The 18556-nt window shown below is 55.2% G+C and overlaps 1 protein-coding gene across 4 annotated transcripts in view; it reads right to left on the reverse strand.

Moving 5' to 3' along the window:
• Window positions 1–10861, reverse strand: part of GPATCH8 (G-patch domain containing 8) — a 54677-nt gene extending 43816 nt beyond the window's left edge. The window contains exon 1 of one of the 4 annotated variants that reach the window (XM_068212484.1): window positions 10394–10861. In XM_068212484.1, coding sequence (XP_068068585.1) covers window positions 10394–10438 — 45 coding nt within the window. In that variant the 5' untranslated portion in view covers window positions 10439–10861. The remainder of the gene's footprint in view (window positions 1–10393) is intronic. The other 3 variants (XM_068212485.1, XM_068212489.1, XM_068212486.1) reach the window with 3 other exon arrangements.
• Window positions 10862–18556: the final 7695 nt, after the last annotated feature.

The following is an 18556-nucleotide window of genomic DNA, read 5'->3' on the forward strand; positions in this document are numbered from 1 at the left end:
CAGACAGGATAAGGTGAGTTATAAACACAAGTCAGAAAGCAAGAGCCTAGGACTGAAAAACGCTGCCTGCTCCAACCACAAGGGACAATGCCTTCAGCGCTGTGAACAGAGCAAAATAGGAAAAGATTCTGGCATAAAACCCTGTGGCTCTGCCTGGGTGCATTAAAGCAGGGATGGCCGGGGAGGGAATGGGCAGAATGCAGCTGCTGAGGCGTCACAGAAGAAACAATCTATTTACGTCCCTACTGGATTGCAGGACTGGCTCAGGAAGGCACTCAGAAACGCTGCTTTGTGAGACCACGCCAATAACAATCTAAAGAAAGCAATTTTGCAGAAAAGCCTTACTATACTCACTGTTACTATTTCTTAAATGCACTGGAAAAGAGCACAGCATGATCATGATTGCTTAACTGCACTTGAAAAGAGTGCAGTGTGCTCCTTAAGATATTCGAAATTTAGTTTTACGCTAGGAGAGTATCAGAAAAAGACTTTAAAAAAATCACATTTATATTGAATTTACCTTAGAAAATGGAATTTTTAAACACTAAAGCAAATCAGCACCACTTTTTCATATTCTATTTATCCATCAATTCAATCAATAAATCTTAAACTCCAAAAATGTTACATCAAGCCATAAAATTCAGGGTTGTTACCCACAAGTATCACTTGAAAGCATTTAACCACGCCCACTCCCCCACTCCCAAAAGCCCTGCAGGCATTAGGCTCAGAACAGCAGCTGAGACACAGGAATACCCAAAAAGATAAATGAGTCCCCCCAGAAAAGGCCATTTTCTAGTGTGGACATAGCCAGGGCAAGCCGTGTGAGCTGCAGATCCCAGAATGTTTTGCTCCCGAGGTTGGGAAGCACAGCTGACATTTCCTGCTGCCCTCCCGGGACGAGTCAGCACAGATGCAAGGTCTGAGCACAGGGAACTGGAGCAGCATCTGAACACAAGGGAGCAAATGCCATCTTGCCAAATTCTCCCTCTCTGCACACACACAGCACCCCCATGGAGCAGGGGGAAAAATCTTCTGATTCCAGAAGCAAACATCCTGTTAAAATTGGAATTTTCTTTTTTAAAGGAGATGGAGCAGTTACAAAATCTTTAGATGGATAAGGCACCCTCAGATCCATCCACTTTTCCCAAAACTGGCTCTCGGCACTCTTGCCAACATCCCACATCCAGGACACCTGGGTGAACGCTGCCTGTCCAGCACAGTGGCCAAAAGGCTCAGGAATCGCTCTGCTAAGCCCTGATGGAGCACCAGCCTCTTGCCTGACCCAAAGATCAGGAATTGCAGCAAACCACCATTGACAGTCATCTCATGTTGTATTTAGTTCTCTTTTGACAAAGGACAGCTGTTTCCAGACGTGCTGGTTTCACTTCTCTGCACGTGGCCTGAGGGTGAGACACCCACCACCTGCAGTTGCAGTGGCATGTGTGGGACAGGCAGGATAAAAACTCATTCCAGGCATGGATGACATACAAGAGGTACAAGTGCCAAGGTCTCCCAGTGCTCTGATTTATTTGTGGGGCTCTATCACCAACATCACCATTGACCTCACAGCGAGTTTCAGCCAAGACCAGTGGAGGAAGGAAGGTGTTTAAATCCAAATGCAGCTCCCCGTGACTGACTGTTGTGTTTATTACACACAATCAAAATATAACGGGTTTCTAATACCTCTGCAAGATCCACACCTCCCTACGCAAGCTGACTGCAGATCACAGTAGTAATTCATGCTGCCCTTTGCAGCTCGGCAGGGCCTGATGACTCTATACCATGGAAGGGCTCCAAAACATAATTGATGCAGACAACCATGTTGGTGTTTAGAAATCCATCCAAAGAACTCAAAAACAACTCCAGGAAAATGTGGCTTACAGTGTTTTTTGAATATTCATTATGCACCCAGAAAAAAATACATTTTTAAGACCAACATGCACCTAGGAGATGGCTCCATCCAATCCTGGAAACTTTCTTGGATAATTATAAAGGCCACATGGGCTCTCAAAGCTATAAAAAGCAATACAAAAGCAACTTTGTATTGGCACCTGAAAAGCCTTTGTTAATGCTTCCCAGAACAAAATCATCCTTTTTCCTGTTGTTCCCTGCAGTGTCTGTAAAGACACAAAAAAAAATATCACGGATTCTTTCCTAGCAACACAGAGGTGAAGCATTCCCAAACAACACGTTCTCACTGCCCTCCACACATTAGGAATTGCTTTCCCAGACCTTTCCCTGGAATACAAGTGGGAAGTATGGACACGGCACATCTGCACACCCCCAGAAACAGCTGAATATTTACAGTCAACATCTTGTGAAAGCTGCAGCAAAACCTCATTTTCAGCAGACACACACATCAATTATTCTGAGAGTACTTAACAGGAAAATCCTCTCAAGTCAATACAACAAAAGCAATCACTTGAGACTCTGAGATGAATTTAAATTGGCACGGTTTGAAAGAAGTACCTTGGAATTGCACATTGAGAAGTTGATGGCACCTTTTGTTTACCAAACTAAAAATTAATTTTGACAAAATTCTTCCTGCTAAGTCCAAAAACACTGAAAACCCACTCAGCAGAATACATTTAAGACTAGTCACAGGTCAAGAGGTTTAAACCAGGAAAACGTGCATCTAAATACCCACTTAGAGCTGTCCAAACAAAAACATGTTCTACAATTCAGAGATAAACAGCTTGTACCACACAAGGAGTGGGAGCCAGAGGCAGGTCTCTGCTTTGCATACTTTGGCACCAAACAAGAACAATGTCATGTCTTTCAGATTCCTTCTGCCGCACCAACACCAGCTGTGGATCTGTTCCAGCACATGAGGGATGCTCTGCAGTCCTTCAGCAAGCTCTACCCAAGAGCCAGCAGTGGCCTCACTCACACAATTTTCTCTTTATCATTTTTAATGTGCCTTCATGCAGAAGCTGCTGCAGCTTCCAGCACCCACCCATGGCTAACCAGGACCTTCAAACAACCAAAGACTCATGGAAGGAGTTGGGTGGGGAAGAACCTTCAAGATGATCTTGTTCCATCCCCTGCAGGGGATAGTCTTCCATTATCCCAGGGTACTCCACCTGGCCTTGGACACTTCCAGGCATGGGGCAGCCTCAGTTTCTCTGGGCAACCTGTGCCAGAGCCTCACAGGGAGGAACTCCTTCCCAACATCCCATCTAACCCTGCTCTTTGTCAGTGGGAAGACATTTCCCCTTGTCCTGTCCCTCTGTCCCAAGTCCCTCTCCAGATCTTCTGGAGCCCATTTAGGCCCTGCAAGGGGCTCTGAGGTCTCCTTGGATCCTTCTCTTCTCCAGGTGAACATCCCCAGGTGTCCCAGCCTGGCTCCAGAGCAGAGGGGCTCCAGCCCCCAGAGCAGCTCCATGGCCTCCTCTGGACTCACTCCAGCAGCTCCACGTCCTTCCTGTGTTGGAGACCTCAGGGCTGGATGCAGCTCTGCAGGTGGGATCTCACCTGAGCAGGGCAGAATTCCCCCCTCACCTGCTGCCCACGGTTAGTTCCTGGGCTGCCATCACACATGGCTGAGTCACTGAACTTCTCATCAAACACTGCCCCCTGTCCTTCTCCTCAGAGCTGCTTTCAATCCATTCTCCCCCAGCCTGGATTTATGCTTGGAACTGACCTGACCCAGGTGCAGGACTGTGCACTTGCCCTTACTGAACTCCATGAGGTTCACACAGACCAACCTCTCCAGCCTGTCCAGGTCCTCTGGATAGCACCCCTTCCCTCCCGTGGGTGACCACAGCAGACAGTACAAGGCAAAGAGAAACCACCCCGGTGGAACAGGGTGCCAATCATGTAATGTTCAAAGTGTAATCTATTTACCACTATGAACTTCCAAGCTTCCATAATATTATCTGCCTTTTCTTTCTTACTACGGTGTCTGACTTGATAAAGAATTGTTTCTGAACCAAAATCTCACAGAAAATCTCCCTCAGGAGCACATTAACAGGATTCAAACTCCATTCAATACTGTTATCAATGACCAGAGGAAACAGAGCACCTGCCAGCTCAGTTTGCAGATCAGGCAGCCCAACAAAGAGGGAGCAACAGTGAGGACATGTTTGTACAGAGCAACCTGACCCGTGAACTCCCAAACACCACATCTGCTTTCACAGAGCCCTGTACAAACACAGCTACAGCACAGGGCTGCACCCAGCAGGCTGAGAAATCCCAGTTAAAACCTCCTCACGCAACATGGTAGCAGAAAGGATAAAAATACAGTTCAAGGGTGTGCAACAAAGGAACAGCAAACATGAAAAAAACAGTAAATAGATGTTTATCTCTCAGTAAAAAAATATGTTTATCTCTCAGTAAAAAAATATGTTTATCTCTCAGTATGTTATAACAGGTAAGAGTCTGCTCTAGACTCCTCTGAGCAAGTTTTCCAATCAGAACTGTGGACAATTTAGGATGCAGAAAGCTATAACAACACAAAGGGAGAACAGGAACAGAATTCAGAGCCATTAAGGCTCTCTGAAGCTAAAATTGAGCAGAAATGCTGCATATGCCTTCACATAAGAGGATAAAGAGTAGTAATGTGTGCTTTGGCGCAGCAGAAAAGGACATAAAGCTCAGCAAAAAGCTAAAAACAAAGAAAATCTAGAAGAAAAATTAAGGAAAATGTCACTTTCAATGGCTAAACTACCAGAACAATCTACAAAGGAAAATGTTCCCCATCACCAGCTGTCTTCAAGGGAGAGATACTGCAGCCAAACACAAACTCCTTGACTTAGAACTGGGTCAGAATGGGAACTGAAACTTAAGTGATATTTAAAGCCAGCATCCTAATGTTAACTTCTGGCTTTAAAGCTGTGAATGGCCAAAATCTCAAATTAACTGTCCATAGAGGTGCCTGAAAGGAGAAAGTAGCAAGAATTACTACAGGTTTAAAACCATGTGGTAGGAGAAAAGCTTCTGTCAACTGAGGAAGTGCTGCCCGAGAACTGCAGCAGTGCTTTTTAGCAGATGAGCTCCACATTCCCACACAGCGGGTGGCAGGAGCCTGGGTAGAGGGGTGGGTTTTGTCTTAGAGAAGGTGACTCAGAAGAGGCTGAGGTGGCTCAGCTACGGCTTGTGGGACTGTAGGATAAAGTGCTTCCTTTCCCATTCACTCGGCCTCAGCAATGGAGAACATCAATGTAGGAGAGAAGTGATGACAACAGACTGGGGGAAGGCACAGCCAAGACAGGAAAGGTCTATATGAAATTACCTCACCACATGAATGCCAGAAATCCACACTGAAGTTCAGACCCTACTGTGATGTTCTAAAACTGGAACCAATACTGCTTGATCTACTTTAGGACACATTTTCCCCCAGGCTTCTCCCCCCCTCCTTGCTCACACAGGGAGGTTAATAAAAATGTCACAGTTCTCCTGCTCCTGCTTTGCTCACCTAAGAGGTCAGAACATCCTGCCAAGGAGGTAAGAGCTGTATTCCTCCTGTGCTGGGCCCACACCAGAAATATAACCTGAATCAAATGATAAATTAAGATCTCTAAACAATTCTAATAGATCTTCTAAAATCTCAGATTAATTCTTCAGTTAGAAAACATTCCATGGAAAAGGCACAGGCTGCCTCCTGACTGCTTGCAGCTACTCCTGCCAAAGGCAAACTCACACCCCAGGATCCTGGATCAGTTGAAAGCTCAGCATAACAGATTTTGCAGAGATTCCAATCCTCATTCCCCCACATTAAGGTTTTCTTTTCCCAATTAGTAAAGGCAGGCAGAGAAAATGACCCTCTTTATCTCTCTGCAGCACAGAGCACACGCATCAGCTCCCAGTGCCACATCACCCCAGCAGCTGGTCCTGCTGAAGGACATGAAAACCAAATGCACTTCCCTTAGGCAGCACCTGGGAGGCGAAGTGAAGCTGCAGCCATGGCCACACTCATTAAGGATGGATTCTAAACCTCCTCGCTGCTGGCCCAGCTGTCCAGTAAAGCGCTGCCTAAGCTGCTTGGGAACAGAACTTATCCCTGACATTGTGCCAATTAAAAAGCATAAAATCCCCCTGCCAGCAGCGCTCAGCTCAACCTGCTGGAAGCAGGCAGGGCCAGAAGCACAGCGATGTGCTGGCTTAGCTCTTCTAATCCATTGTGGAGGGAAAGAAAACAAAACACCTATCTTCTTGGAATTAGCAGGAATACCCGAGCTGAGATTCAGACTGGTCACACTTCCACCCAGCAGGGAAAACCAGGCATGGTTCTTCCTGCTGGGTGGAAGTGTTATTCCATTGCACAGACTACACAACACCAAAAAAACAAGAGACAGAGCAGCCTGTGTTCCGTCTGGCTAATGATGCCAGTAAGTGCAATGTACGTAGGAAGAGGAAATTATTGTACACATAGACACATATGGCTGGTAATATTTCTGCTTCAACAATGAAAAGGAGAAAAATGCAGCAAGAAAACATTTTCTCAACATCTGGGAGTAAGTGGGAGCTCCACTGGATTTGAGAGAGACATCCATGATATTTATTCTTTGAGCTTACATACCTGATATGAATAATATAATCATTGCAAATGCTTTTAAAATAACACTTATATATATTTACTTATTGCAGCAGTTTCATATGTTCATACAGCTTTCATTAATGCTCCTACAATATTCTGTTAGCATCATCTATAGCTATTGTTCAGAATTCCTCCAATTTATGGTGGTTCCCATTTGTCTCTGCCAGGGAAGCCATCAGTCCAGGGGACAGTGGCACAGACAAGTGACAGACAAGTTCCCCAGTCCTTCACCCCAAGAACTAAGCTTGTCAGAAGCCCAAAAATAACCTCTCTTGGATGGAAAATGGAAAAAGGTTGGGATTTATTTGGATGAGCCACCCAAGACTTCACTAGCCATTGCAGAGCCTAAAAGAGAGGCAAGAGAAGGAAGGTCAGGAATATCCCTTCTCCTCCTCCATTTCCCTGTCCAAGGGTCCCAAATGAAGCCCTGTGCTGGCCTGGGAAGGGAAAAATCCCCAGGACAGGCAGAGCACAGCTCAAGGCCTTTCTATGGAGCTGCCCTCAGGTTCAGCACCTGCAAAATACACTCAAAACCAGGGGCTTTCCAAGTTTCCCTAAGGTTTCAGAGCCTGAAGCAAAAAGGGAAGAGGATCTAAGTCTTTAGCGTGGCTTCTGAAGCTACAGAGCACAGCAACAGCACAACAGTCCCGAGGCTCCTTGGGCAATTTCAACTTCCAAATCAGCTTCAAGGTTCCTTCCACCTAGCACAGAGAGGAGTTGCTACAATTTCACCTATACAATCTTTCCCCTCTCCCTCCACACTATGACCTTCATCCTTAGGGATATATGACTTTCTTATCACTCTTTTCCACAGGGCTCCCTGTAACTCGCTGGGAGAAGCATCACTCCCTCTGCAGCTCTCTTCATGCCCACCACATCACTGTGGCTGCAGCTATGGGAAGATCCTCACTCCTCTTACCTCTCCAGCTCTCAGCTGATCCCTCCACCCAACAACCCTTCTCCCCTCAGCACCTTTCCATGCACTTCAGACCAGGGACGCCTTCTCTTTCTCAGCTGATTTAAGTCCTTCCTTCCTGATTTTCCTGCAGTGCTGCATGTTTCCATGCCTGCCTCCCCTGATAGCACTGATCTTTCTTCAGTCAGGCAGAGGGGAGGGAAGAACAGCTCCCAGCAGCTCTCACCTTTAATCCACTTTTCTCCAGCATATCAGAAGCTCAGAAACCCAAGGATCACCTCTGCTAACCCTGCACTGCCAGCTCTCCCCTGCCTACTGTACTCAACTTGCACTCTTGCCAAACTGATCCTCCCAACCCAGACTCTTTCCAGCTTCTCCCCAGAAAGGCAGCTGATAATAATGAGAACTCTGAAATGCTTTTTTTTCATCCAGTGACTTTTTTATTAGGCACATCACTAATCCCAAGGTATCTCTGCCTTTCTTCCAAACAGCTAAAAGGTTCCTTTGACCTATCCTCTACTCCTGACCTTTTGTTTCTCTCCCTCTCTCCAAACTGCTACACATCCTTTCACTTTGAGGAGATCACAAGTAGATCACCCCAGAAAACCTGAGAGCTCTCCGCAGCCTCCCTCCCCACACTGCATCCATCCCTGATCAAGCTGTGTAATTTTAGAGCCTGTCTCCCTCTGGCCACGCTCCCTGGAACTCACCAGCCTGGCAGGGACATGGGATCACATCTAGAGTCACACCTGCTCCAAGGACAGAAATTTCACCTGCCAAAGAACTACAACTGTGTGACAAGGGCATCCCTAACACCAACAGAAACAGTCATATTTTTGCTATATTTGCAGACCAGGATTTTCTAGAGGCACAGGCAGGTGTATTTTTACTTATGGGCACAGCAGCCCTGCAAATACCCAACACAGCAAGCACAATACAAGACACCTGTATTCTACACCCATGTTACAGCTCAAGCCATCTCTGTCTCAATACAGAGAAGAAAACTCCAAAGTCTTCTCTGAAAGTGACTTCCAACCTTATTTTTCCTTCTTCAGTAAAAAGCTTTCCTCCATCAATATACTTTGGTAAAACTGTTAGAGGTAGGTGCACAGGCCCCTGAGCTCCCAAAATTCAGCATGACCTTGGATGATCCCCTTGGATCATCTCTTCCACAGCTCACTGTTTTCACCTTCAGTCCTCTGCAGCCTCAACCAGCTCCAAACTGCTCCTCCCAGGGGCCCGATTCCACTTTTCCCTCACAGGAAGCTTTAACGCAAAATAAAATGTCTCTCTTCTCCCTGGCATATTTTCAGGCAGGGAAGAACAGAGCAGTGACCCTTCCATAAAACCAAACCCTGTAATTTTATTTTTCTGCTCTGGTCTATAGGAAGGACAAGGAAAGCCTGGTATTTAGCACAGATAAATCCCAATTTAGAACAGTGCCCTTTTTTAAAGTCAAGGGGACACAGGGTTGTGACTTCAGTTATTGTCCCCAGACACACTCAGCAGCTTCCAGGATCTTGGGATCAGGTAATGGAGCTGAGTTTCCTCCCTGACATCACCACATGTTCCCTCTGCATGTTCAGAGCCACGACACAGTAACGAGTTTTGCCACAACAATTATTTCTCTTGCCATGGGGTTTCCCCACATAGGGACAGGAACAAGGACACCCAAAGGCAAATGTGGACACAACTGCAGAGCGTACCTGCTCCCTGGGCACAGCCACAGTACCCGACTTGGTTCAGGTTCCCCATCTCTCCCTTAACAAAGGATTACAAGAAATGTGTTTTCAAGCCCAAGATCTGGCTCGCTCCACTTCCTGAAACACAAACTTCAAAGCCAACTCAGACTACTCCAGTGTTAATTATGGCTCATTTCTTCATTGAAGGAAAGGAAGGATGCAAACAAGCCCAGATTTGGGGCTGTGGCAGGAGCCAAACCTCCATCCTCAGAGCAGGCAGTACCAACATTGCACACAACCACGCTGGTGTTCATTTCCTTGTGTGTTTCTAGCGCAGTTTAGTAACAATTTTTGAAGTGTATACCCCTTGTAACATCCAGAAACAACATAAATTAGTCCCTCCTGGATGTCCTGACTGCTTCCAAGACTGCACCTTAATGCCAGATGAAGCAGAATTACGCAAGCTCCACATTAAAAAAGCCCTCCCAGGTCTCTGGGTGAAAGGCCCGAGTGAGGATGAAAAGCACCATTCCAACGCCAGGCTCCCGAAACAAGGACCCACACAACAGCCCATCCACGAGTCTCCTCAGCAGCGTTATCCTCGCTCCTTTTGTTTTCCTTTCTAACCCCGAGACGCTCTCGGGCTGAAGTCAGAGAACAACATGTCATTGTTCAAGCTTAATGAGTCAACGTTAATTTCCCCATTGTTTATTTAAACCCCCTTTCAAATGCCATCAGTGGCGTTAATTACGTAGCAATACTGATGTTTTGGCGAAGGGGCCGGGTGTGAGAAGGAAGAGGCGTTTTTTCCACAGAGAAGGGGGTCGCTGGCAGATGTTCGGACGGCGCGGTGCGGGTCTCGGTGGGGCTGATCCGAGCCCTCACCGTGAGGCGGGCGATTCCCCTCATCGAGGGGCTGGCTCCCTCACCGGCGAGGGGCCCAACCGCTCCCGGGCTGTGGTGGGTTCCCTCACTGCTGGAGGGTTGATCCCCTCACCGTCCTCCCCTGCCGGCCCCTCCGCGGGGTCGGCCCCTCGCCACCGCAACACGCCAGCCACTGCCCCCGTGCCCAGGCCGCTCTCCCCAGCCGCGGGTCATCTTGACAGCCGGCCCCAGCCCCCCAGGTTCCCCCCTGTGCCGCTCCCCGCCGCAGCGCAGCGCCGGGCCCGCACACAAAGCCCCGGTGGGGGGGTGGGGAGAAGGCGGCGGAGCCCAGCCCGTGGGGTCGCGGCCACGCGGGGGGCGCGAGGGAAGTACCTGGAAGTCCCTGTCCTCGTTGAAGCGGGAGAACCTGTCCGCCATTTCGCGCCGGCCCAGCCCAGCCCGGCCCGGCCCGGCCCCGCTCCGGCCGCCGCCGCCTCCGCCCTCAGCGCCGCCCGCTTGCACCGCCCCCGCCTGCACCGCGCATGCGCCGCCCCACAGGTCACGTGCGCGGCTACGAGGGTCACGTGATCAACAAAGCCGGGGGGTCCCTCACAGCAGCGCCAACGCGCGGAGCGGAGTGGCTGCTGCAGCGGGACCCGGCGGGGCGGCGACAGGACAGGACAGGACCGGCCCGGAGACAGCGGAACGCCGGGGGTCGGCACACCAAGGGTGCGGAACCGGCTCGCACGGCCGGCCGCGCCCTCAGGGCTCCGCCGCGGCAGGTCACGTCCCGCCGAACCTCGCTGCGCGTCTGACTGCTGATGGCAGCGCGCATGCGCGCCCCGGCGGCCAATGGGGGCGCGAGTGACGGCACACGCGCGCCGCTCAACCTATGAGGGCGCGAATAGCGCAGGCGCGTGCCTAGCAGCCAATTAGGGCGCGAGCTCCTGCGCAGCGCTGGGCTCCCTTCCCCGCCCCCTGCAACGCGCATGCGTAAAGGCGTCACACGGAGAGGGCTCAGCACGGAGAGCGCGAGGTCGGCTTCAGTCTTCCCGCCCTCCCAGCCCTAGCCAATGGGAGCTGCTCCGGTCGCTTGAGTGATGGTCGTCTGAGCCAATGGGAGCTGCTCCGGTCGCTTGAGTGATGGTCGTCTGAGCCAATGGGAGCGCGGTCTCGCCACCGCAGCCGGTGCGCGCCGCGGGCCGCCCCGCTGCTGGGGCGGCGCATGCGCACAGCCAGCTGGGCGGGGCCCGCGCGGCTGAGGGCGGCCGGAGCCCCTGGGCGCTGGGAACGGCCCGGGCCCGGTGCGCCCTGAGGGGAACACGGACATCGCGCCCAGCCCTCAGGCGGTGCCCAGCACAAATCCTGAGCCGGATCGCGGTGCTCAGAGCCAGCCCCCGGTGCAGCCCAGGGCCCCGTGCTCGTATCCCTGGCCGCTGCCCCAGCCCTCTGGCTGGGCTCCGGGGGCCTCTCCTCGCCCCTGCGTGGGAAGTGTGTGCCCGGCTGCTGCAGCCACAGCCCTGCCCTCTGCAGTGGCACAGCAGCAATAACCTGGACAATACCAGGGGGCTGGGGGCGGGTGCTAGGTCAGGGTCTGGAGTCTGGGGCTGGTTCTGGGATCAGGGTCGGGTCTAGGATCTAGATCCGGGTCTGGATTTGGGGGCTGGGGACTTGGGGCTGTGGGGATGGATTTGGGGGCCTTGGCTGGGTTCGGCATCAGGGGATGGGGTCTAGGTCTGGGTCTGGATTTGTGGGCACGGGTTGCATTTGGGAGTCTGAGTCTGGGGTCTGGCTTCTGGGTCTAGGTTTGAGGTCTGGGTCTAGGATTTGGGTCCGGGTCTGCAGAGATCTCTGCTTCGCCATCCCCCAGCACAGCTGTCACCAGCTGTCCCTTTGCTCCGTGCTGTGTGTTGCCAGTCCTCCGCCTGCCCTGACAGCAGGAAAAACGGATCCCATCTGTCTCTCCATCCATTCATTGCTTTCCCTCTCTCCGCAGCAGCCTCTCTGCCCGGGCCCTGCTGCCCTCTGGTGCCTGTCAGGGCCCGGTGAGAGAGAGAGGAGTTCGGGATTGTGCTGTCTGCATTGGTTCTCTGAGCCTCCATGTGCCACCAGACCTGTCCCTGAGGGGACACCTGTGCCCTGTGCAGTGAGGCAGTGGTCCTGAAGCATTGGGTGTGCTTTGTGCTCCACGGGGTAGCTCTAGACCCGATTTGTTCCTCTGGTGAGCCAGGCTAGCTTGTGCTGCCAGAACTCCTGTGTGGAACATGTGCCTCTCGCTTGTTAGGAGGGAATGCTGTGCTCAGCCTGCTGCCCCACTGCAGCAGCCCTGCAGGAATTCCCCCGGGATATCCTGGAAATAAAAACCTCCCAGGAAAGGGAGGTGCTGGATGCCCCAACCCTGGCAGTGTTCAAAACTGGGTTGGATAAGGCCTTGAGCAACCTGGGCGTGGGACTCGATGGTCTTTAAGGTCCATCCCTACCCCTAATATCCTATGATTCTAATCTTGGCTCTCTCCTGGGACCAGCCAGCCCTGTGTGCTGAGGAGGGCTTGGTGGCTGTGAGCTGGGACTTCTGCAGTGCAGAGTGGCCGTGTTTGTGTCTGTTTCTTGCTGGGCAGAAACATGCTCCAGTTTGGTCCTCATTGCCCCGAGAACATCCTGTTGATACTCTGCTTGTCTGCTTTACTCAACTCCCCACAAAACCCCCACTGTCCCATGTCAGGTCTGTGGTCCCCTCCTCATCCTCCCAAAGCACCCAGGTGGGTCCACATGGGCCGGACTGGACCTGGGACCCCTGCCAAGGGAGCCTGACCCGTACCATGTGGAACACCCCTGTGGGTGACTCAGTCAAACGTCCCGTGGGTCCCGGGTGGGCACCCTTGGGCCCAGTGCAGGGGCTGTGCCCACAACAGGGAGCTCCTGACCCACCCCGCTGGTCACTGGAACCCCCAGCCACCATGGGTTCTGAGCCAGACAAGGTCCTGCAAGGAGATGGGGCTGTGTCAAGCCAGGTGGGATGAACCTGGGACAGGGAATGTGGGGACCCCTGGGGAGGCTGGCGGCTCCCCTGGCAGGACCCAGCTGTGCTGGTGTCCTTTGCCCCTTCTCAACATCCCCCCACCCTACTGGGTGCACAGCACTGGTGCTCATCATCACCCATGGCTGGGGGGAAGCCAGCCCTGCCTGCCTGGCTTCGGGAACCTGGCACTCCGGGGGTGCTGAGCTCAGCAGGGGTGGCCCTGGGGCTGGGTGCCCACAGTGCTGCCCAAGGCCTCTCAGCCCTGCCTGTGTCACTTGGTGCCAAAGGGGGGAGGTGGAACAGTCCCTGGGCTTCTCTGCCTGAGGTGCTCAAGGGGCACAGTGTCCCCAGGCCAGGGGACCCCAGAGCCCAGCAGGGGCAGAGGCCCCTCCCTGCAGGACCAGGAGCTGGTGCTGCATTCACCAGGGCCCCTCTTCTCTGGGGAGCCCGTCTTCTCTGGGGAGCCCCTCTTGTCTGGGGGGCCCTTTCTGGCCTGTGCTCCCCAGCCCTGCTGCCACAGGAGCAGGAGGAAGGCTGGGAATGAATATCTCCCCGCTTGGCATCTCCCTGTGCCAAGGGCCTCTGCTGATGGGGACGTCTGCTCCCCAGGACCTGGGGCACTTGGGGGACACATCTGCCCCCCTCTGGTACCCTCTAGCTTGGAGGGACTGGCTCAGTGACAGCTCTGTGTCCCACTGGGCACAGGGACAACTCGGTGTCCTTGTTGGGAACAACTTCATGCACTGTCAGACACAGGGACAGCTCAGTGTCCACAATGGGGACAACTCTGTCCCCCCTCCATTGGGCATGGGGACAGCTCAATGTTCCTGTGCCAGCTGTGTGTCCCCACTGGGCACAGAGGTGACTCTGTGTCCCCAGTGGGCTGGGGGCAGTTGGAATGGCTGTGTGACACCATGGAGTGTGACACTTCTGGTCGCACTGAGCCCCCCCTCTCCCTACAGGGGGCGTTTGGTTGGTGCTGGGAGATAGATGGGCACTCGGGGGACCCTGGGAGTCACCATGGGCCAGTGGCATGGGCTCACTGACGTCCCCACACCCAACCCTGACACAGGAGGGTATAAATAGCACCTCTATCACCTCCTGTCACATGCCCAGTGCTGGCAGGTGCCCTGCCCCCGGCTGGGGGCACAGCTGTTCCTGGGAGAGGGAGGGATGGCCAGAGGGGCACCCCATCCCTCCTGCACTTCCACCACAGGGGCCACCCCACAGACCTGGAACAGTTCCTGGGGGACATCCAGGGGTCCTGGCTGTCCCTGTGGGGACATCACTGTCACTGCCCCGGGAACACAGACCCTAACCCAGCACAGGGACAGAGCTGAGATGGTTGGACCATGCCCACCCCACCAATATGGGGTCCCTGTGCCCCATGGGGACCCATTGCCAGCTCCAGGTGCTTCCCTGGGGACTTAAAGGGCACCTCGAACCCCAAAGCAGAGCAAAAAAAGGAAATTAGTGCCCATTTCCCCCCTCCCCGCCCCGATTCCATGCACTCCGTGGGTAGAAATGGTCACTGTGGTCTAGGGCAGCTCTAAAAATACTCGAGCCCTGACAGTGACAGCTGCAGCCGAACCAGGGGGGCCCACGGCGGGGCCGGGGCTGCCAGCCCCGGGTGTCCCCTCCCTGCCAGGACAGCCCTTGGCGCTTTCCATACACACCCTTTTCTCCATTTTGGGGACCCCCCGGGTCCCACCCCGCTGCCCCGGTGTCCCAGCAAGACGGTGCCATAGGGCAGTAACTGTGTGCCCATTGTGCCCACCCTGGCCCCACGGCCTGGCCGCCGGCACGCGGCCGTCGCGGCGCGGTGGCTGTGGCGCTGGCTGTCCCCGGCCTCCCCGAAGCCCCTAATCCATCTCTCGCAGCAGGAGATGCCTAAGCTGCCTTTTCATGCCGGCTCCTCCGCGCGCGGGCTCGCGCGCTCTCAATGCCGGCGCTGGCAGGAGATGTGTCGGACAAGCTGAGGGGATCCTCCCCCGCCAGCAAGGTCAAGGTGTGCTTAAGCCACTTTCCCCGCCTGCCCCGGTGGGCTTCGTGCCCTGCCGGCACTGGGGATGGCTTTGGGGGACAGCGCAGCTTTGGAGTCTCACCACCCCGAGGGATCCAAGCAGCCAGACCCATATTGTGGGGGGGGCTCATCCCCCAGCTCATCACAGCCAGTCTCGGGGTCACCCACCAGCCTCCAGATCCCAACTGGGGACCCTCTGTGGTCCTTGGCTAAAGCTGTGCCCACTGCCAACCAGGCTGCCCGCAGGGTGGGGGCACCCCTGGGCTTGGCTCACCCTACACACAGCCCAGGGCTCATCTCTGCCCCCAGCCCCCCTGGGCAGTGCTGCTCACAGACCACTCCCAAACACGGAGCCACTGCAGACCATCAGACCAGTCCAAACCAGTACACACCAGGCCTGAGCGCTACTCTCCCTATCCCACACGGTAGGGAGCACACGTCTCTGTGTGTGTGTGTGTGTGTGTGTGTGTGTCTCTGTGTTTGGGCACTTGTGTGCCCGCTCATGCCCAGGCGTGCAGGGGCCCATGCCCAGGACCCCCTGTCACCCCTGTTCCCTTGGTGACAGACCCCCGTCCTCTGCTGGCACCTCACGCCTGCCACCAGCCAGGGCCTTTGTGCCTGGTTTTAATTAGAGGCTCTTAAGTGTGAAACAAAGCCAAGGGCAGGGCCAGGGGCCCTTCCCTTCCTCTGCGCTCCTGGGGGACCCCCGAGGTCCCCATCCTGCCTGGCATCGCCTGCCACAGCCCCTCCATTCCCCACTTGTGCTTTGCCATCCTCTGTGCCCATTCCTAAGGGACACTTACTGCAAACTGGTGCTGCCAGTGCCCCCTGGAAGTACTGCCCTTCAGAGTGGTGCTGGCCACCAGCCCTGCGTGGGGCCATGCACAGGGCCTGTGCCAGATGTGGTGCCACCCCCAGTGTCACCCCCAGGATACCTGTCCCCAGGGAGGAGGCTCAGAAAGAGGTCACCAGCCCATGGCTGGGCTAGGGTGCTGCTGGGGGTGATATGGGTGTTCCCAGCTGTCCTCCATCCCTGGCTTTGTTGGGTGACGGGAGGAGTCCACAGGCACCCTGGCACCTCATGGTGCTGGAGGAACCCCAGGAAGGGGGGACTGCATGGGCACCATGTCCTGCTCCATAAGGGACACAGGAGCCACCACACTTTTGGAGGTGGCAGAACCCATGGGCCTCCACCTAGGGGACCCTTGGGTGCTGGGAGCAGGGGACTTGCAACACTGGGTGCCCACCAGCATCCCCCAGTGCTGTACTGGGATGAAGTGAAAGTGGAGCAGTGGGAGGATTGGGACTCCTGGGTGCCCCTCACCCTGAGCAGCTCCATGAGACAAAGGGGAGCTGGGGGGAAGAGCTGGGTTTGGCCCCATACTCCCAGTAAAGCCCAGTCTGGGCAGCACCCTCCATCTCCCGCTGGGTACAAGGGTTGGTCCTTGTCTTCACAGTGTCCTCTCCACCCAGGACATCAACCCCAGACCCTCCTGGGAAGTTTTGGGGAGGAGGCAGCACCTTCTACCACCCCTCATGCCCTGGCAGGGCCTGGGGATGGAGCTGGGAGCCTGGTGACAGGGACAAGGGATAGCAACAGGATTCCCTGGCCACCCTGAATGTCCCTGTGAGGGGACACCCCTGAGCAGTCAGGACCCCCCTGGCTGCTTCCCTGGGGTGTCCCCTGACACCCCCGGTCCACCCAGGGGTTCCTCTCAGGCTGACTGGTGAGTCTGCTCTGGGTTTTACCCTCCCCAGGAGGGCTTGGCACCCACTCTGGGTAGAACCATGTCCTAGCGTGTCCCTGGAGGCTCTGGGGACCCTTGTTCTGAGCCACCAGCACCCAGGAGGACAGGGAGCATGGGGACAGCCTCTGCAACCCCTTCTGGAAGTGAAACACCCCATCTCCAGAAAGAATCCAAAATCTGAAGCGTTTAGGAAGCCAAGATCCACGTGGCTGTGCAGAAACCCTTGTACCCCTCTGTCCCTGTTGCTGTGGGCCTGGGGGACACGGTGGGGGTCACCCAACCAGACCCTGCTGCCACAGGGCCGAGAGGAGCTGCGGCTGCAGCAGCCGCCCCGCGTCCCACTGCAGCCAGGGAGCGGGAACGGGAGCGGGAACGGGCCCGAGGCAGCGCTGGCCGGGCTCCGGGCTCGGCCCCCGCTGCCGGCGCCGTGCCAGCGTCTCTCCGCCGCCTCCCGCCCGGGACCACCGGACACCCACCGACCACGGCGGGCCCCAGAGGCAGCACCCCTGGGTGCCCCATCGGGGACAGCCGGCCCTGGCTCCCATCTCACCGCCTCACTCCACAGCACCCCCGGAGCCTCCGCCATCCCCGGGAGCGGGGAGAGCCCCCGCCAGCCCCGCCGGGACACCCGGCACGTCCGGGCCGGGGAGGCTGGCGGAGAGGGGGGGCCGGCAGCATCGTGTGTCCCGTCTTTCCCCCCCAGGCTTTGATTTTGGAGCCCCCCCTGCCCTTCCCCCTCGGCCAGGAGCCGCAATGGTTTCAATTACGCTGTGAAAGGCGGTGGGGCCCCCTCTTTTCACGACAGCCCGGGTCTCCTGCTCACAACAAAAGCTTAAGTTACAGGAAAGGGAGAGAAAGGGAGGGAGGACGCGGAGGGAGGGAGGGAAGGGGGCTGCCAGAAGCCCCCCGGCCCCCCAAAACGGAGCGGACGGAGCCAGGCTTCTCTCCACCACAGCCCCCCACGGCTGCACTTCATCCCCCAGCCCCCCAAAACAGAGGGGACAGGGGCAGGGGCTCCCCACCACAGCCTGCCCAGGGAAAGAGGTGGGGGAAGGCAGCCCCTTGCCTTGGGAAAGGCAGCCCCCCATTCTAGTGCCGAAATTTAGGGTGATCACCTACAGTTTCATTCCCTGGAAAAGGCAACTCCAGTGGGTCCCAGTCTCTCCCAGTGTGTCTAAGTCTCCCCAGTGTGTGCTGGTGCCCCTCAGTGTGTGCTTGACTCCCCGGTGTGTCCCATGACCCCCCTGTGCTTGACCTCCCCGTGTCCCAATGCTCTCAATGTGTCTTGGATGCCCTAGCACGTCCTGGATCCCCCTGCTGTGTCCCAGTGTTTCCCCAGTGTGCTTCAGTCCCCCCCTCCCAGTCCCAACATGTGTCCCAGTTCTCCACAGTGTGTCCCAGTCCCCCCACTGGCCTCTCCCACTGCCCTGTTTTTAGGGACAGAGGTTCCCTTCTCCAGAACCCCAGCTGGGATGGGATGTGTGGGATTGTTGCGGGGGAAGGAGAGGCAGGGTGCAGGATGTTTCCCACCTCCCCCCACTAACTTTGGGGCACTCCTGTCTGTGCAGTGGCCTTTTGGGGGTGCAGCACCCCAGGGTGGCCATGGACTACCCATGGGGTGGTGTCACTGTCTGGCTGACGCCTGGGGACAAGGGATGTTGGGGCCAAAACACCCTGTTCTGGAGGTCTCCAGTGGGGCATGGGACCTAATCCTGCTCCACTGCACCCTAAAGTGGGGCCTGGGGACAGTGGGGGACCCCTTGCAG

This window comes from Anomalospiza imberbis, chromosome 22 (genome assembly GCF_031753505.1).
Source record: "Anomalospiza imberbis isolate Cuckoo-Finch-1a 21T00152 chromosome 22, ASM3175350v1, whole genome shotgun sequence".
Taxonomy (NCBI): Eukaryota; Metazoa; Chordata; class Aves; order Passeriformes; family Viduidae; genus Anomalospiza; species Anomalospiza imberbis.